The sequence below is a fragment of the Pinus tabuliformis genome, chromosome 1_2 (assembly GCF_031772625.1).
Source record: "Pinus tabuliformis cultivar Carrire ecotype Pingquan chromosome 1_2, CPIR1, whole genome shotgun sequence".
NCBI lineage: Eukaryota > Viridiplantae > Streptophyta > Pinopsida > Pinales > Pinaceae > Pinus > Pinus tabuliformis.
Genome location: NC_142298.1, coordinates 1,020,172,904 through 1,020,193,559, shown reverse-complemented (window position 1 = coordinate 1,020,193,559; position 20,656 = coordinate 1,020,172,904). Strand labels below are relative to the sequence as shown.

The 20,656-nt window shown below is 41.7% G+C and overlaps 2 protein-coding genes across 9 annotated transcripts in view; both read left to right on the top strand.

The window, feature by feature from the left end:
• STN1 (Nucleic acid-binding, OB-fold-like protein) overlaps nucleotides 1-20,656 on the top strand; it is a 153,917-nt gene that overhangs the window by 30,884 nt on the left and 102,377 nt on the right. The window contains exon 3 of one of the 8 annotated variants that reach the window (XM_089394283.1): nucleotides 13,454-13,770. The exons of 6 other annotated variants lie outside the window; for them this stretch is intronic. The gene's annotated coding sequence lies outside the window, so the exon portion shown is untranslated. Of the gene's footprint in view, nucleotides 1-13,453; nucleotides 13,771-20,656 lie in introns of those variants that run through there. One more of the 8 variants, XM_089394287.1, reaches the window with a different exon arrangement.
• LOC149209576 (uncharacterized) lies at nucleotides 16,868-20,521 on the top strand. Its single transcript, XM_089394281.1, has 3 exons — nucleotides 16,868-17,458; nucleotides 17,603-17,772; nucleotides 18,017-20,521. The coding sequence occupies exon 3, from the start codon at nucleotides 18,060-18,062 to the stop codon at nucleotides 20,412-20,414; it is 2,355 nt and encodes a 784-aa protein (XP_089250407.1). The 5' UTR covers nucleotides 16,868-17,458; nucleotides 17,603-17,772; nucleotides 18,017-18,059; the 3' UTR covers nucleotides 20,415-20,521.

Below are 20,656 nucleotides of genomic sequence, written 5' to 3'. Positions count from 1 at the left end.
AGAGATGTATTCCATCGTGTAGGCTTGCCGACAATGGAAGCATTACATTCTGGGGAAGGAGACGGTCATCCACATCGATCACCGACCTCTTTAGTTTATATAGACACAAGGGAAGTTGCAGAACGATCGCCATCAGAAGTGGTCTACATATCTACAACAATTGCACTTGAACACTGAATACAAAAAGGAAAACACAAATAATGTTGCAAACTGCCTCAATCGACCCCTAGTTGCAACACTGATTACTGTTCTCAACTCTTGTGGCCACGAGACCTCTGGATGGCCGCAACTATACAAAAATGATCCAGATTTCGCCTCCACATACCAGATGCTAGTAGATGGAAAGCAAGTTCCTGATTTCCACCTCCAAGACACATTATTATGCTACTTGAGCCACCTTTTTGTTCCTTCAAGCGAGCGTGCCAAGCTGATTTGGGAGGTGCACTATAGTCGGGTTGCAGGACACTTTGGTGTGGAGAAAACTGTGGATGTACTACAAAAGTACTTTTATTGGCCCAAACTCCGATTGGATGTTGGGAAATATATCAGATCCTGCACTGCCTACGCCATCGCCAAACCAACCATCAAGAAGCAAGGCCCGTACACTCCTCTGCCTACTTCCATCTAGCTGTGGGAATCTATCTCCATGGACTATATGTCTGGCCTCCCTTCTACCAAGCATGGTAATGACTGTGTATTTGTGGTCGTGGACAAATTTTCTAAGATGGCTATATTGGCGGCCTGCAAGAAGAGTATCACAACAGAGGAAACTGCCAAACTCTTCTTTGAACGAGTATGGGTACATTTTGGGATCCTGCAAACCATTATATCAGATCGGGATAGCAGGTTCTTGAGCACATTCTGGTCAAGCCTCTAGACACTATTGGACACCAAGCTCACCAAGTCGACTGCCTTCCATCCCAGACTGATGGCCAAATGAAGGTCGTCAATAGGATGATAGTGCACATATTCCGCATGTACAACTCCAAGCATCCACGAACCTGGGATGGGAGTCTTCCTTATGTGCAACACAATTATAATAGAGCTCTCCATAGCTTGATTGGTCGCAGTCCCTTTCAAGTGGGTCTAAGATTTCAACCATTGTGTCTGGTTGATGTTGCCATGCCTCATGCGACTACACAGACAAAATGGACACATGTATTGTTTGAGGCCAATAAAGTGACCATATTTATTGAACGCATCCAACACATCTGCCAACAGGTTCACGACATCTTGAAGAAATCAAATGCCATGTACAAGTAGCGACATGATCAACATCGGGTGCCACACAAGTTTCAGGTGGGCAAAAAAGTTTGGTTTCATTTGCAGAAAGAACGCCTTACCGGAGCCCATCGGAAGCTCAAAATACTCCGATATGGTCCTTACACCATTACCAAGGCCGTGGGAGATAATGCTTTTGAGCCCAACATCCCCCCATTCCTTGGCCTACACCTAGTGTTCAATGTGGATCGCCTTCGACCATACCTCCCACCATTACTGGACACATCAGAGATTGCAGAATAGTTCATACCAATAGAGTTAAACCCAGACTACATGGAACAGGCCACAACTGATCAAATTATGGACACACAGGCCAAGAACACTCGCCAGCAGAAGATCCAACTATATCAGGCTGTCAAAGCTGGCCAACTCCTAAAAGGGGACCAAGTTCAGTAGAAGATTCCCCATCTCATGGAGGCACTCAACACAATGGTGACCATTGCTTCCCAAGGGGGAGGAATGATCCAGGTGATTGTTGGAGGACACCCGCCTATTCCATTTGCACCCCCACCACTTTCTCTTTCAGTTTTTTAGTTTCCTTAATGGTAGCACAATTTACTATTTTTGGCAAATTTTTGGGTCCTGAACTTTCGGAGCCGTTTTGAGGCCCTAAACGACATTTTTTTTGGAAAACCGGGGCAAACCTGGGTTATGGACTGATGTTTTCCACTCAAATGTTGTAGTGCTCAGATAGATCTTTCTAACAAGGTATTGGGCATGTCAAACGAAGATCGTATGCCAAAGTTATGACCCCGGGAAGTTGATGTACAAATTTACCCAAACAGGGCCCATAGTTGGCGCTTCATCTCCTAGGGTTAGGTTTTTGGATGTTTAGGGTTTTCCATTATTTCTCAATAATAAATAGGCCTTCGAGCCTCATTGTAACATAATTCAGAGGCATGTAGCCGCCACATCTCTTCTCAGAGATAAGCTACCATCGCCCGAGCTAATCTTATTTCCATTTTGTTTGTAAACATATTTCAGTATTTGATATTAATGAAATGAAGTGCTATTTCTGCTGCATCTCTACATTTATGGTTATACTTTAATTTGTTGCGTTCTTGTTTAAGTTCAGATCATTCATCAAGTCTGGCTTCACATATTTGTTGGTCCAGTTCTTTATATGCTAATGATGAGTGGTTCATCTTGGCTTTCTTATACTTCGGTCCTGCAGTGGTAGTCATCTTAACCTTTAGTCTTGTAGTTATATAAGTCTTAGTGTTAAAATTGGCAACCAGGGCAAAACTTCATGTGGGTCATCTTATTCATGGCTAATAATATTTTTATTAGATTCCTCTCGTTGAGAGGTGTAGGATTGATATAAAGATCATCCAATTCCGATAAGTATTCATGGAGATATGAATTTATTTTGATTATGGAATTATTATCAAGCCGACCTACAACTCATGTAGGCTCAGAAGCCCAACAGTCGCATCTATTCACCCACCAACGTTGTGTATAAATATAAGAGGACTTTTCCATATTTGGACTAACTCATCTCATCACATCTCTCTCTCTCTACTACGCAGATATGAGTCTCTTCTCTACTGCATTGAAATGGGTCTCTCTCTCTCACACATGTGAAGCCGGAAGTTGTTGAATTTGAAGCTGCAACTGCAGAAGTAAAGATTGACTTGCGTGGCCTAGAAGATATCCTCTTTGGAACTGCGCTGTAGGTTCATCTGAACCTCCTTTGAAAGCCACAACTTTTGGTGGTGGAATGAAGTCAATCCGACGAACGGTTTGCAAGATATCGACTGCCCTAGTTTGAAGCCGGAAACTGCTGAAACTGAAGCTGCAACTGCAGAAGTAAAGATTGACTTGCATGGCCTAGAAGATCTCCTCATCTGAACTGCGCTGTAGGTTCATTTGAACCTCCTCTGGAAGCCGAAACTTTTGGTGGTGGAATGAAGTCAATCCAACTGTCGGTTTGTGAGATATGGTCTGCCCTAGTTTGATAATGAAGCCGCTAATGCTGATGCTACTGATCTAGGGTTTGCTACTGCTGATATGAATCAGATTTATTGTACTATTTCTCTCTGCTGAATTATTGAAGATAAAAGAAGATTTGATCAAAGGGTTTCCCCACACATTGTGGGGTTTGTCCCTGGCTAGCCGCCAAATCTTGTGTCTCTTGTCTTGGCTTGTTTTATGTCGATCGTTTAATGTTCTATCTGCACTTTACTTTATGTACATGTGATTGCTAATCGGTGGAATATAATAAGAAAAAGAAGTAAACTGTTATAAGCATAGAACATACCATAACTTAACATGGTATCAGAGCTGAGGTGAAGACAAAGCCCGAGCAAGAGCAAGAGCAATCATTGAAGAGAAGATTGGCAAGGCTATCTTAAAAGAACTATGGGGTCCTCAACACTCTTTCCTGCCGAAGACAAGCTCCGTGAGAAAGCTGACTATCACGGATGGAAGATGTCTATCGATCTAACCCTTGAAGATCAAGGAGTGCTGGACCATGTAAAAGGCAATATTGTTGAGCCTTCATGAAATGCATCTACTGCTGCCTGGAACAAATGGAAAAATGGAGAAGTCAAAAGAAAGAAGATCATCCGGGACTCTATCGACAAGCGCTTGGTGGCCTACATCTCTGATCTAGACACCTCCAACGAAATCTACGAGACTGGTGAGTTTATTTAAAGTTAATGATGCAAATCAAGTTTTGTTTCTTAGAAATAAGTTGAGGGAAATCAAGAAGGGTAAAGATGAAAGTATGCAAGCATACTTCTTAAGAATCACCGAGATCAAGAACGATCTCCTATCTATTGGGGAAACCATTACTGACAGAGAAATGGCACTCACAACTCTCGGAGGATTACCATCTGAATGGTATGTGTTCATGACTACTCTTCTGAACAATAATGTAATTCCTAGTTTTGAGGAATTAATGGCTAGATGCATTCAAGAACAAACAAGGGTAGAAGAGCAGGAAATGCCCTTGCCTAAAGGTCCTCCTGCTGCTTTTTCTTCTCATGCTAAGAAAAGAAATAATTCTGGGTCTAAATCGAAAAGAAAGGCTGGATTTAAGGGTGGAAGAAAAGGACGATGTTTCATTTGCAGTAAAGTAGGTCACTGTGCAAGGGAATGCCCTGATAGAAAGGACTCTCACCGTGACGATGATCAAAATTCCTCTCATGGTAATCGAAGGAATGGAAAATTCAACAACAAAGGAAAAAGGAATGCGGGAAATCAAGGAAGAGGGCAACCATTCAAGAAGGCTAGAAATTCCAGGTATGAATCTAACACTGTTGACGATAAGCAGGCTGAATATTATCTACCAGCTGCCCTATCTACCTCCGCTCCTTCGGACTCAATGGGAATTTGGCTCATTGATAGTGGTGCCTCAAGACACTTCACTGGTTACAAAGAAGTACTCTATAATCTGGTAGAGAAAGAAACTAACTTGGAAATTGTCCTTGGAGATGACATGAAATACCCAGTGAAAGGTTTAGGCAATGTTTCTCTTAAACTGAATCAAGGTAATACGATTCACTTACAAGATGTATTATATGTACCTGATCTCAAAAAGAACCTGGTATCCATCTTGGCAATGGAAGACAAAGGCTATAAGGTAACCTTCAGCGATGGTAAGGTACGCATATGGAAAAATAATGTTAAAGATGCTTTCACTCTTGGGTTTCAAGTTGATTCTTTATATCAAGTCGGTGGAAGTCCGCTAGGTGTCATGTCTTGTGACACATCGCTTCAGTCCAAACTTTGGCATCGGAGGTTTGCCCACCTTCATTACAAAGTTCTACCCGATGTAAGACAGATGGTAATAGGGATGCCTGAATTCCAAGTAGAGAAAGAAGGTGTATGTCCGAGATGTGCCGAAGGAAAGCTCAAAAGTGGACCGTTCCCTTCAAGTCAAAGCAAGACCTCCGATATATTACAACTAGTTCACTCAGACATATCAGGTATGATGCCTGTGAACTCCTTGGGAGGATACTCATATTATCTCACTTTTACAGATGACCATTCTCGAAAGACCTGGATATACTTCTTGAAAAAGAAGGATGAAGTGTTCCCTTGGTTCCGACACTTCAAAGCCCTAATCGAGAATCAAACCGAAAAGAAGATCAAGATCTTAAGAACTGACAATAGGACTGAATATGAATCTAATGAGTTCCATGATTTTTGTAAAGAGGTTGGCATCAAGAGGGAGACTACTACACCATATACTCCTGAACAAAATGGTGTGGCAGAAAGGAAGAACCGCACAATTATGGAAGCTGTCCGGGCCATGTTACATGATCAAAGTCTTCCTAAGTTTCTATGGGCTGAAGCTGCAAACACTGCCGTATATGTACAAAATCGATGCCCTCATCAAGCATTGGGTTCCAAGACTCCTGAAGAAAAATTCACCGGTAAGAAACCTGATGTTTCTCATTTTAAAATTTTTGGAAGCCCTGTATACTTTCATGTGCCGAAAGAGAAAAGAAATAAATTGGGAGCATCTGGAAAGAAGGGAATTTTCGTGGGCTATGGTGAAAATACTAAAGGCTATAGAATCTATGTAGCCGGTCAAAGGGAAGTCATAATTAGTCATGATGTCACCTTTGACGAAGATATGGCTCTCAGCAAGGTGATCAATCTTCTGACTTTGAGGAGCTCTCAAGAAGCCGACACCAGGGAACCGAAAGAAAAGGATGATGAATCAATGCCTGATGTAGAAGAACCCATGGATCCGATTGATCCTCCTCCATATGAGCCTTCCTCTTCTAGGAAGAGGCCTTCATGGCTTAAGGGGTTACTTGATGATGCTGAAGGACATGCTGCACCCTGAGGAACCTTTCGTGAAAGTAAGAAACCTAATAGGTATCAAGGATACCTGACCATCATGAGCACGATCATACAAAATGAACCTTCATCACTCTCAGATGTCATCAAGCATTAACTATGGAAGGATGCTATGACCATAGAATATGAGTCTATTATGGAGAATGATGTCTGGGAAGTAGTTCCTAGACCCTGGACAAGACAATTGTTACTTCAAAATGGCTTTACAAGATAAAGCATGCAGCAAATGGAAGTATGGAAAAGTATAAGGTTCATTTTGTTGCTCGTGGTTTATCCCAGAAGGGAGGTATAGACTATGATATTTGCACCTGTTGCAAGATATACGACCATCCGCTTGATCATAGCCCTTGTGGCTTCACAAGGATGGAACCTACATCAGATGGATGTTAAGACCGCGTTCTTGCATGGTTCTATCAAAGAAGAGGTCTATGTGGAGCAACCTGAAGGATTTGAGATTTATGATTGAAAATCTCATGTATGCAGGTTGAAGAAGGCTCTCTATGGGCTGAAGCAAGCACCCCGAGCATGGTATGAGAGGACCGATAGCTACTTGATGAAGCTGGGATTCACTGGGAGTGAAGCTGATCCTAACCTTTACTTTAAGGTTGAAGATGACAAGCCTCTCATACTGGTGTTGTATGTGGATGACCTCTTTCTAACAGCTGCAAACTCTCTCATTCACAAATGTAAGAGGGAGATGGCTTCTGAATTTGAAATGAAGGACCAAGGACTTGAAGTGTGGCAAAAGCCAGGAGAAATTTTCCTATCTCAAGGAAAATATGTGGTGAAGATATTGGAAAGATTTGGAATGGTGGACTGCAAGCCTGTAACTACTCTGATGGAGATTGACTTCAAGAAGTTAAGCGGTAGCGCTGCTGGACCTGTTTTACAAAATGCTACTGAGTTTCGGCAACTCGTCGGAGCATTAATGTTCTTAGTGAACTCCCGTCCAGATATATGCTTTGCAGTCAACACGTTGAGCCAGCATATGGTTGAACCCCACCACATACACTGGATTGGTGCCAAGAATCTGCTGAGATATCTTCGTGGCACTATCACTTATGGGTTAAGATACATTGCCAGAGATGTGAGACTATTTGGATACACAGACGCTGACTGGGCAGGCAATGTGGAGGACCGTAAGAGCACTTCCGGGTGTTGTTTCTCCTTGGGATCTGCTTCGATATCCTGGATGAGCAGGAAACAAAAGTCGGTGGCTTTGAGCACCGCCGAAGCAGAGTATATTGCTGCTAGCATGGCTTCTTGTGAGGCAGTTTGGTTGCGAAAGCTTTTCAGTGAGTTGTTTGGATTCACATTGGATACCACTGTGATCCTTTGTGACAACCAAAGTGGGATTCGTTTGTCAGAGAATCCTGTATTCCATGATCGCTCCAAGCATATTGATATCAGATACCATTATATTCGAGATATGGTGCAACGGGGAGCTATAAGGCTCCATCATATCAGTACAGATGAACAGGTTGCCGACATTCTGACAAAACCCCTTGGGAAAGTAAAATTTGTGACTTTTCGTGAACAACTTGGAGTTGTTCAAAGACCCTCCAATGAGGGTCATGTATGATGCATTGAGCTCTGAGAGCTCCAGGGGGGTGCTAGGTGCTTCTTGGAGCAGCATATGACCACAAGATTATTCACTATCCCCTGGTGGTATACATATACACCCCGTAGCGACATTGTAGCAGGATTGATGTGTTCTCCTGTGAGGCCTGGATTGATGTGTTCTCCATGGCAATTGTAGCAGGATTGATGTGTTCTCCTGTGAGGACAGGATTGATTAGTTCTCCTGTCGAGGCATCCTACCCATGCAGTTTGGGACTCATGGGAAGTACCTCTCATCTGATCAATGAGCAGGGAAATGAAGTTAGGGACCATAGTAGTACCGATGGATGCATCGTTGTAACTACCGTACTCCCTACGCTAGGATGACCTCCATTGATCTGGGATCAATGATACTGGTCTGGGACCAGTGGTAGGAGTTGTACCATACTATGACGCTGACTTCGGGTCGGTTGAGACTGGTCTGGGATCAGTGGTACATACTCCGAGTCTGACTTTGAGTCAGTGGAGGATGATATTGGTCTGGGACCATTGGAGTTGTACTCACTATGACGCTGACTTTGGGTTGGTTGAGATTGGTCTGGGACCAGTGGTACATACTCTGAGACTGACTTTGAGTCAGTATGATACATCCTCGATCATTTCTTCTTCTTCATAATTCAGACAAAAGCAGAGTAGAACAGAACAATGCAAGAGCAGAGCTGAACAGAACAAAACAGTACAGATCAGTGTAGGGCAGAACAAGACAAAGCAGAACAGGCAAAATAGAGCAGAGCAGGGCAAGGGTCAGGCTGTACAAGGTAGTGCATTTGATGGATGAATAGTAACGACCGATTGACAGATTACAGATGAAGTTCTCCATGGTTGAGAGGGAGTGTTAAAATTGGCAACCAGGGCAAAACTTCATGTGAGTCATCTTATTCATGGCTAATAATATTTTTATTAGATTCCTCTCGTCGAGAGGTGTAGGATTGATATAAAGATCATCCAATTCCGATAAGTATTCATGGAGATATGAATTTATTTTGATTATGGAATTATTATCAAGCTGACCTACAACTCATGTAGGCTCAGAAGCTCAACAGTCGCATCTATTCACCCACCAATGTTGTGTATAAATATAAGAGGACTTTTCCTCATTTGGACTCACTCATCTCATCACATCTCTCTCTCTACTGCGCAGATATGAGTCTCTTCTCTACTGCGCTGAAATGGGTCTCTCTCTCTCACACATGTGAAGCCGGAAGCTGTTGAATTTGAAGCTGCAACTGCAGAAGTAAAGATTGACTTGCGTGGCCTAGAAGATCTCCTCTTTGGAACTGTGCTGTAGGTTCATCTGAACCTCCTTTGAAAGCCGCAACTTTTGGTGGTGGAATGAAGTCAATCCGAACGTTTGCAAGATATTGACTGCCCTAGTTTGAAGCCGGAAACTGCTGAAACTGAAGCTGCAACTGCAGAAGTAAAGATTGACTTGCGTGGCCTAGAAGATCTCCTCATCTGAACTGCGCTGTAGGTTCATCTGAACCTCCTCTGGAAGCCGAAACTTTTGGTGGTGGAATGAAGTCAATCCGACTGTCGGTTTGTGAGATATGGTCTGCCCTAGTTTGATAATGAAGCCGCTAATGCTGATGCTACTGATCTAGGGTTTGCCACTGCTGATATGAATCAGATTTATTGTACTATTTCTCTTTGCTGAATTATTGAAGATAAAAGAAGATTTGATCAAAGGGTTTCCCCACACATTGTGGGGTTTGTCCCTGGCTAGCCGCCACATCTTGTGTCTCTTGTCTTGGCTTGTTTTCTGTCGATCGTTTAATGTTCTATCTGCACTTTACTTTATGTACATGTGATTGCTAATCGGTGGAATATAATAAGAAAAAGAAGTAAACTGTTATAAGCATAGAACATACCATAACTTGACACTTAGTCACATATGAGTCTTGTCATATGGAACCTAGGTCTTGTAGTCACATATGAGTCCTATCATATATAAGTCCTCGATCCGGTACATATAATAGGAGTCTTGGTCCTCATGAAGGAAAAATTATGTAATTACATGGAACCTCAGTCCTCATACTTTATTCTTGTAGCCTTGAACCTGTAGTCACCCCTTGAACCCTCAGACTTGTAATCATACACTTGGAATTCAGACCTGTAGTCATACACCTGAAGTTCAGAACTGTAGTCATACACCTGAAATTTGGACCTGTAGTGATACACTTGAAGTTTACACCTGTAGTCATGCACCTGAAGCATCGAGCTTGTAGTTCTTATGTTTCTCAATCCTGAAAACAATCCGAACCCTTTCTTCTTTCTATTTGAAATTCATACCCAAACTTTTTCTCTCTGTACATGTAGGGTTGAGGTCACATAGATATAAATAGTCGTTTTTGCCTGTAGTTGAGCCAACATGAATAATTTTAGAAGCCAACTTATAAAGGATTAATTTGAGGCTGACTTGCAAGGTGACTCGATGGAAGAGGGTGTGACAAGAGAAAATAAATTCTTTCTTTGACACTTATGAACCCAAGAAGGGTTTCTTACATAATGAATATGACTTTGACTCAACGGAGATCCTAAAGGCCTTCAATGGAGGCTTGACCTAATGACCATTGACCCAAGCATGAAATCCATGCTTTAATAAGTCAATACAAATTTTCTTTTATAAATAACTTTTCTTTTTCTTGACTCAAATAGAAATTATGAAGACGATCACTAGTTACATTCTTCAACACTCCCTCTTAACTAGGGAGGTATTCATAATTACATATATATACATAGGTACATGGAAGATCTCAAAATGATATTATCTATGAAGAGTCATAGCACACTTAGTGCTGCGGACTAGATACCTGACCAGGGTATTCTATTCAGGTAGGACTAAGGGAACTCAAGCTTTAGCCAATTCTAGGTACCATCGGGATTTTAAGCTCTACCACCAACCTAGGGATCTAGGTGCGTATACAAGGTCAGAGCTCCATGACCAATGCCACTCTCCCTCTTCGGGATCTAGACATCAACACATAGGCCGACCAAATGTCCTCCCAAGCATCTTGCAATTAGATGCTTCATCTCTCCTTAATAAACTAAATCAGATATATCCATTTGTCCAAGCATGCTTTCAAAGTGTTCAACTTTCTTATGGAGAGATTTTCCTATACAAATACAACCCCAATGAGTAATAAACCTTCAAATATATATACAAGTAAACACAAACCTTTAGGGTCCTTAATCATTTAGATGTTGCTTATATCATCATCAAGTTATCCAAATTCATCTTGTTGGAAGCTTTCTTCTTCTTTCATTTTTTCATCAACACGAAATGCATCTTCAGATCTTCTCAAGTCTTTTTCATGAACATTCATTTCTGGTTTCATTCTTTCTTCGAGATTATGATTGTCACAATATGTCCTCCTTCTTAACTGTTGAGATATACCTTTTCTTCTATCTAGGCTCCCTCTTAACTTGGGGAGATCAATAGTTTCCTTCCTTTTATAAGGTTGAAGAAACTTCAACCTCTCAATGCTTCATTCTTTCTTATGGCATCAAGGTCATCTTGATCATTATCTTCCTTCATTATGCTTATCAATATTATCAAGTCATCTTCACTTATGAACATCTTCAACATCTTGAAGATTATGTACCTGAAGACTTTAATAGCAAGTACAACCAAAAACAAATATATAAAAGCATGAAGTTAACTATAACAAAATCATATTACTATAATGGAAGCATTTAGACTTTAGACATCAAACACCTAAACCTAGTTAGGTTCATAATCAACAAGAGACACATCCTTTTACATATTAGGCTTCAACTTCTTGCTAAGGTTTTGTCATAAACCCTAGATTCCATCTTCGAGACGTAAAACTTTAAATGCGAACAATTCAATTAGATAACTATAGTACTATCTAAGGTTTCAACAATATGCTTTTACATGTTAAACTCTACTAGGTTTTGTTGTAAACCCTAGATTTCATTTTCAAAATCATGAAACAATATACTTATAGGGTTTCATTATCATGCCTTAGAAAATCAATCTTTACTAGGGTTTCTCACAAACCCTATATTTTACAAAACACATTCTTTTAAAGTTCTTTAAAATGAGTAAGATATTTTTTTTTTAAATAGATGATCTTTGGTAGAGTAAGAGTCAAGAGAACTCCCTTTAATAAAATCTTACGATGGGTCTTTGAGTCTCAATCATTATGTGCTAAGTAAATGGGTGGTTTAAGCCAGAACTTCCCCAAATGCCCAACTCGATTATTTGGTTGATTCAAGCAAGAATTTCCCCAAGTCATTGATATCTGCTTCAATAAATATTTTTACCAAAACAACTACGACAAATCTTGTTAAAACTCAGAAGGAATAATTCACATAGTGATAAGAAGCCCTAGTGATTCAAACAAGAAATCACTTAGGACAAGGGGGTCGAAATTCAACACTTAGTGGAATGTGGGGGCCACTTCTCCAAGTAATACAAACTCCTTGTTGGAGGGGAAATCGTATGGCCAAGGAAGTAGTTCGATTTGCATAGTGAGGGGGCTTACATGGAGGAAAAGAGCAACAATTTTAAACAGAAGGGAGGCAACGTCATTTGGGGCTTTTTGATAACTTGATAATCGATTGTTGCTCTAGCTATTTAGCAGAGTCACATAGTGCTGTTCAACACAAGAGTTTCCCAAGGAGGAAGCTCAACCTTTCTTCGGTGGACTTTGAGTGCCACCCTAGGAAGGCTATTACATCAGCTTTTGGAGTTGGAGAGAGGACCATGCAGGTGGTACAAATTTTGGGTTAGCTGGGATGCAATTCTGGGAGCCACGTAGTGATTGGAGGAGTGAAGAGCTGGAGTTTGGAGTTGTAGTGTTGTCAGGCATTTTTTGATCGATTTCTAGGCAAGGGAGGAAGATTTTTAGGGGCAGAAATCATCACATATCAGCCAGACAAATTTCTGGAAGTGGGCCGGCGTCATCCTGCCCAAGGACTGCGCAGTCTTTGTTGTGGAATCTTTTGGGGTGGCTTGTGAAGGGGTTTTAGGAGATGGGATTTGTTGGGTTGGATTGGAGTGGATTGTGGAGGATTTTTCAGGCATTTGTGGTGCAACAAACTCAGCATCTACTACAGTTTTGATTTTTTGCCTGTGGAGGAGGGCCAAGTATTTTGGGGTCAATTTTGGAGTGTCAAAACTAGAGTAAACCCTTTCTGGGTTTTTGACAAGGATTCCAGAAATAATTTAGCAGAATTTTCTAGGCAGTTGGAGGGGTCAAACAGGGGTTTGAACACAACCAACAGTGTAAAATTACAAGGGCCAACGCAGATTTTCGTAGGGGAAACTCCTGCAACAGTTGGGCATTGATAGAGCATCCACTTGAGGCTTGTAGCTTGCCTTGTGCAAGCCCAAGTGCACTCTTTCTATTTCATATTGTACTCCAGCAGATTTATATAATAAAATTGGCCCCTTTTGGCATGTTTGGAGCATTTCTGGTTTCCTAGTGTTTAATGAATTTTTTTTGTGTTGAATTGTGTTGCATGTTTTTGTTATCACTGTAAATTTTCCATTAAGAATATTGCACAAACCTTATATTGACTTAAAATTTTTTGCTTTACGATTTCATAAGTTAACCCTCTCGTTTGCAGTGTTTAGCGAGATCATTGATGAGGGTTTTGCTCGAATCTGGGCATAATAATTTCGTGGCAAATTTTTTGAGCCGCAGGTCTCTAGGGTATTAAATTTGCATCTGATATTTTTTTTTACAGCTAAACCTCATTGGTATTGCAGGGACTTGCACAATAACTGACGAAAAGTTTGAGGCAACCGCTCAAATTTTTGAGGATTTTAGGACTGGCTGCAGGCCCATTTGGGATTATTTAACTTAGCCGCATCCTTGGGCTCTTGTCCTTATCACATTTTATTAGAAGCTGATCCATGGGGATTACTTTCCTCAATGGAAAAGCTGTATAGCTGAAACACTGTTACTTGGTCACTTGAAGTGGTACACCAACCTTTGAAATAGGGGTTGCAGGGCTTTGTGGTTTTGTGCCTCTCACTTTCACTTACTGCAGGCTATCATATCCTTTCAGATTTGACGCATCATACACCCATCCTAATCACATTGAGAAACTAATAAAAAGAAGCCTTAAAGTACAATAAGAGTTGGCATAATAATCACAAGTATAATTGCAAGTGTTTTGGTTTTCACCGTTTGATGATTAAATTGAAAGTTTGTAGGCTGATTTGGTCTTATAGAGGTCTGATATAGAATTGCAACATTTTGATATAATTAGTGTTTTACTCTTGGCATAAAAATTGCTTTTGACTAATCCTATGATGACTGATAAGAAAACTGAATGTATGCTCGACAGTAGTTACAGTGGGTTTATCTTGTTGTTCCTAAATGATCCTTGTCCACTGGTTCTTGTTCCTTGCAAATTTTTTGTGACTAGGCTGATTTGGTTTTATAGAGGTCTGATATAGAATTGCAACATTTTGATATAATTTGTGTTTTACTCATGGCATAAAAATTGCTTTTGGCTAATCCTATGATGCCTGATAAGTAGACTGAATGTATGCTTGACAGTAGTTACAGTGGGTTTATCTTCTTGTTCCTAAATGATCCTTGTCCACTGGTTCTTGTTCCTTGCAAATTTTTTGTGACTAATCTTGAGATTGCAATCTACATCAACAAATGCTACAGCAGCAAACTCAATGTTAGTTTTTGTAGCATCGAATGTGTTCTAGTTAGGAAACTTTGTGGAGAGGCTAGAATACATGAGATCTCCAAAACCCATAAACCGTTTATGGAAATTCCGCCTAGAAGTGACTTTATTAGATTGTTAACCAATTTTTTAATGTTTTCCAAGTCTAAACTTAGGAAAACAAGTTAATTAACTAGTATTAATTAAGTCAAGGCGAGAATAGTCTAGAAACTCACACGGATCGATCCAAAGATGGTCCTCGCCATCGATTATGTTTTAATCTTGACCGTTGGTGCTCCAGCCTCCAACAGAGGATTATAAGAGGAGGTTGATGTGGTGATGGAGAGTACTTTAGCAGTTCGATTTCTTGCAGATCGATTTCTAGAGTAGCAATAATTAGTTGCCGGAGAGAGAGCTAGAGATCGAAGCAATGAGTGAGGGGCAGAGATAGTGATCCGGAGGAATTTTTCTAGATCCGAAGAGGCAGTTGAAAAAGGGTCGAGTTATCCTAGTGAGGTAGAGCAAAGCTTTGCGTAGTAACTTTAGATTGGCAGTTCGATTTGCTGGAGAGAAAACTGATCTCAGTTCTAGAGGTTGGACAGAGGGTCCAGTAGGTCGGAGAGATTATTTCTTCAGCAACTGGAGGGAGAGCGACTTCATCAGAGGCTAGTTGGAGGCTTGACGTCATAGTGTTTGTGCAGTGCAATGCAGAGGGTGATGCAGTAGCTTCAGGAGGCCGAGTTTTCTGTAGGCAAGTTGTGCTGGGATTGCTTGTGGAGGAAGGGTAAATTCCCTTCATTAAATTTTCCTACATTTTCTTGTTGGGATTTCCAGTTTCAGGCATCTATATTTACTCAAAATTTCACTGTTGCATAATAATAAGAACCCTAACTATTGCAATGGTTTTCCCAAGTTGAGTTTTTTCCTGGGACTTTTGACTAAAAATAATTGTGTTATTTTTTGTGTGCGCTAGCATTTCTCAGCTTCCAACGTTTTATTCTTCCGCAATTTTATATGTGTATGGATAGATCACCCAGGTTCGGGTCCATAAGCAGTGAGAATTGCCCCATGAAGACTCGCTCTCGCTACGGCTCCGGTGGGTTCCCTTAACCAAGCCACTGCCTATAAGTCACCGGCTCATTCTTCAACAGGCACGCGGTCAGAGATCTAATTTTCCTCCCACGGCTTGGGAGCTTACGGTTTCATGTTCTATTTCACTCCCCGATGGGGGTTCTTTTCACCTTTCCCTCACGGTACTACTTCGCTATTGGTCACCCAGGAGTATTTAGCCTTGCAAGGTGGTCCTTGCTGATTCACACGGGATTCCACATGCCCCATGCTACTCAGGTTAGAGCGTAAGCCAATGATGCTTTCAGCTACTGGACTCTCACCATCTAGGGTGCAGGACTCAACCGCTTCGCCTAGCAGCACAGAGCTTATATTATGTTCTTCCACAACCCCGTTTTCACGGTTTAGGCTGCTCCCATTTCGCTCGCCGCTACTACGGGAATCGCTTTTGCTTTCTATTCCTCTGGCTACTAAGATGTTTCAGTTCACCAGGTTGTCTCTTGTCTGCCCATGGATTCAGCAGCAGTGAAAAATGTTAACCTATTCGGGAATCTCCAGATCTATGCTAATTTTCAACTCCCCGAAGCATTCGTCGCTTACCACGCCCTTCCTCGTCTTTGGGTGCCTAGGTATCCACCGTAAGCCCTTCCTCGTTTGAACCTCGTCAGTCAAGGCTATGCCATCCTAAGGTGCTACCAAATGGAAAAATATTATCAACGTCCATGAACTTATCAACGTCCATGAACGAGAAATCATAAATAAAACTACTGGATCTGAATAATATCGTGGTATCATATACCATTTACCATTTAGAATCACGGGCTGGAGATAAGCGGACTTGAATCGCTGACATCCGCCACAGGGTAAACCACTGTCTCTCAGGCATCCTCGACTGGATTCTACCATAGAGGCCAACGATAGACAATAACTCCCCCCGAACACAGCTCACATATTTCATCGTACTGTGCAGTGTTCCACGGGGACGCGTCCCCCAGGGTGGGGTGCACGCACCCCGCGCACCCCACGCACCCGGGACGGGGAGACTCTCGGGGGTGCGTTTCCCCACGTCCCCCTTTTGGGGAGACTCGGGGAGACGCAAGGGGGTGCGTTTCCCCAGTGTGGGAGACTCGACTCCCCGAATGGGGTTCTTCTGGGCGTCCCCCCCGAAAATGGGGTTCTTCTGGGCGTCCCCCCGAAAATGGGGTTCTTCTGGGCGTCCCCCTTCATTTTTGTCTAATTAACCTTTATAAACTAAATAAAAAATAAAAAAAAATGAAAATTCATTTATTAAAAAAACATAAAAAATAAAAAAAAAACTAAATTAATAACTACAAATAAAAAATTACATTAATATTGAAAAGTAAGTTAGGGTTCAAAACTTAAAACTTAATTCGACTTTTTAGTTTTGACTTGCCGCCTTTCATGAAAACGCATTACCCTTCATTGTTCAACGCATTTTTTCGGTTCTCTTCCATTTTCTGAGTTCTGAACACAAAAACCTTCAGCGCATACTCCAGGCCAGGCAGCGACAGGTTCAGGTTGCAACTTGCTGTTAGGTTGAGGTAGCAGCATTCTCCAGCCGCAGCGAAATCGTGGACAGGTTCAGTTTGAGGCAGCAGCGTTCTTCCACAGCCGCAGTGAAAAATCGTGGACAACATTCTGAGTTCTCCCACGCCGGCAGCAACATCCTCCCACGCCCACGCCGGCAGCAACATCCTCCCACGCCCACGCCGGCAGCATCATTCTCCCACAGCTGCAGCTAAATCCTTCCAAGCCGGCAGCGGCATTCTCCACGCGGGCAGCGCCATTCTCCACGCCGGCAACATCATTCTCCCACAGCTGCAGCTAAATCGCAGCGGCATTCTCCACGCGGGCAGCGCCATTCTCCACGCCGGCAGCGACATTCAGAATTCTCCCACAGTCCCACGCAATAGATTTTAAGTTTTAGCACTGAACAGAGGAGGAATTCATTTCTGAAGTGATTTTGTGAGGAGGACGTTCAGAGGAATTCGTTTCTGAGGTGATTTACTGATTTTGTGAAGTAATTTTGTGGGATTTTTTGCTGTCTCTGAGGTGGTTTCTGAGGGCTTCTCAGCCTTCACTAATCTGGCAATTTATTATTTAAATTTTAATGCTGTTATTAATTATTAAATTGTTTTAACAGACTTGTGCCAAACCCTCCACGCAGGCAGCATTGCTGCTATACCATGGTCCTCCACCCAGCCGGCATATTTCAATATTTGCTGTAACTGTAAGCCTGTACAGTGTAAAGTGTAATGCAACGCAGCTGCTCCAAAGTCCAAACTTCCACGCAGCTGCTCCAGACTGTACACAGTGAGTTTGACTGCAATTTTTTTTAATTTTTTTTTTTAATTTTTCACTGTTTTAGTGTTAAAGTTTTGAAGTTTTTTCATTTACATGTCATTAAAAATTAAAAAACTCAGAACTGTAAATTCAATTGTTTGTCAAATTCACTGTTAATTTTTTTTTTTTTTTTAACTCAGAACTGTAAAATTTAAATTGTTTGTTAAATTCACCGTTTAAATTTTATTTTTTTTAAAGCAAACCCTTCTTGCAGGGCATTAAATAATACAAAATCTGCAAAATAAACTATTTGCAAAATGAGTGACAGCGACCAAAGTGGCAGTGACAGTCAAACTGAAAATGAATATGATTCTCAAACGGAAACAAGGAGTCCTCTTGAAACTGAAACGCAACCAACAAGGAATGAAACCCATTTCAGTAGTACAGCTAGTGCTAATGTCATTTCACCGACTCCAACGGCAACCCCATCAAAGTCATTGGCAGAATATGCAAAGGGGACATTCAATCCAAGCAAACCTCTTTTGCTATATGCTACCAAAATCACTGGCCCTTCAACCCAACCAAAACCGGGAAGCACAAGAGGTGGGACACGCCATTGGAAATGCAACATTTGTGCCCATTCTTGGGCTGGGAGTTATAGTCGTCTCAGGATGCATCTTTTGGGTGTAGGTGGCAAAGGGGTTAGCATATGTTCACATTTAACACTGCTGCAAAAATCAGAGCTCTTGAGAATGCAAATGGCAGCAGATGCAAAGGGCATGTTCTCAAGCAAAAATGTCATGGCCCAGCCTCAAGAAAATTCTAATGAAGCCACAAGCTCAAGAAGAAAATCAAAGAAAGATATGCCTCCACCACCTCATATTGGGACTAAGGGTTCCCGCTCTTGTGCAGTGGGACCAACTCTTGCAGGGATGTACAGTAAGTTGAACCGTGATGATACAGATGATGCCATTGGCAAATTTCTTTTTGCCAATGGAATTCCTTTCCATGTTAGTCGTTCTCCTTACTACAAGGAGATGGTCAAGGCAATTGCAACAGCAGGACCCTCATATGTGCCCCCAGGTGAACATAAGTTGAGGACAGTGATATTAGAAAGGCAAGTGGCCAATATTAATGTGCAAAAGGAAACTTTGAGGCAGACATGGGTGAGGGAAGGTTGTTCTATTGTTATGGATGGGTGGACAGACATTGCCAAACGTCCACTCATCAACATCATAGTCACTTGCCGAGAGGGGCCTTTCTTTCTTAGAGCTATTGATTGTTCTGGAAAGCGCAAAGATGCAGCTTTCCAATTTGAGCTTCTTCGTGATGCTATAGAGGAGGTTGGCTCTACAAATGTTGTACAGGTTGTGACAGATGCAGCAGCAGTGTGTAGATCAGCAGGATTAATGGTTCAGAGTAAATACAAACATATTTTCTGGACCCCTTGTTGTGTGCATGCACTCAATAATGCATTGAAAGACATTGGCAAAATTGAGTGGGTATCTAACTTGGTGACAGCTGCAAGAAATGTGCAAATGTTTATTTGCAATCACCACACCTCCTTAGCCATGTACAGGTCTCATGCGAGGAAGGAATTCCTCAAGCCTACTGATACCAGATATGCTAGTTATTTTCTTTTATTAGAGAGGATGTTGGAGGTGCAGTCAGCATTGCAGGCCATGGTTGTGACTCCAGATTGGAACAGATGGGCAGAATCCAAGACAGAGGAAGGGAAGAAAATCAGGATTCAGATATTGGATAATGATTGGTGGACAGATTGTGGTTATTTGGTGTCACTCTTACGTCCTGTAGTTGAGGTCATTCGCTACACTGACACAGATTCTCCTAGTCTTGGAGAAATCTATGAGACTTTTGATAGTATGTTGGATCAAGTAAGGGTGGCCATTCGTGAGAAAGATCCTTCCTTAGAGTTCTATACGACTCAGATTCGACCCATTATTCAGCGTAGGTGGGATCGAATGAATACACCTTTGCACATGGCGGCATATGCACTCAACCCAAAATGGTATGTGGCAAGAAGTGGTAGAATTCTTCCCATTGAAGATCCAGAGGTCAAAAAGGGATTTCGAGCAGCCATTACAAAGATGTATAGTTCAGAAGAAGGGAGATCCATTAGGAGACAGTGGATGCAATTTTCAAGTCTAAGTGGTCCCTTCAACAAGCCGGATGCAAGGGAAGATCGCAATGATTTAGGCCAGACTGACCCCATTGGTTGGTGGACCATGCATGGGGATGAGGCTCCAGAGATCCAACATCTTGCTATTCGCTTATTGTCTCAGATTGCTAGTTCCTCTGCAGCAGAGAGGAATTGGTCCACATATAGCTTCATCCACTCTATCAAGAGGAATAGACTTTCCTCTAGGAGAGCAGAGAAGCTAGTTGCAGTGCATAGTTCTCTACGTCTTGCACATAGGAAGACACCAGAGTATCGGAGGGGACCAGCAACACGATGGGATGTGGATCCAGAGGATAGTGCACAGATAGATGATGAGGATGGACCAGATGAGTTGCAGCATGGTTTGGTTGGAGTTCCATTGGTTACTCAAGAGAGTGACTCTGACTCAGATAACGACATTCCCATTGATGTTCCTGATGACTTCATGCAGCAGATGGATGTAGAGGACCAATCATTGAGATTGAGTCCTTGAAGTTGATTTTATTTTCAGTGTTCATTTTGATTTTCCATTTTTACTTTTAAGTTTTAACTTTTAACATTTGAGTTGTGACACTAGATATTGATGACCGACTCTTCACTCTGAACTATTTTTGAGTTTGAAACTTTGAGTTATATAAATTGAAAATTTGAATTTAGTGTTCAATTTAGAATTTAGAAGACTAGAATGATGAATGATGTATTCAAAATTTTCAATTTAATTTTTAGCTCAATGAT

Coding starts and splice junctions, on each gene's coding strand:
- LOC149209576 (XM_089394281.1), top strand. CDS start 18,060: ATGAGTGACAGCGACCAAAGTGGCAGTGACAGTCAAACTGAAAATGAA.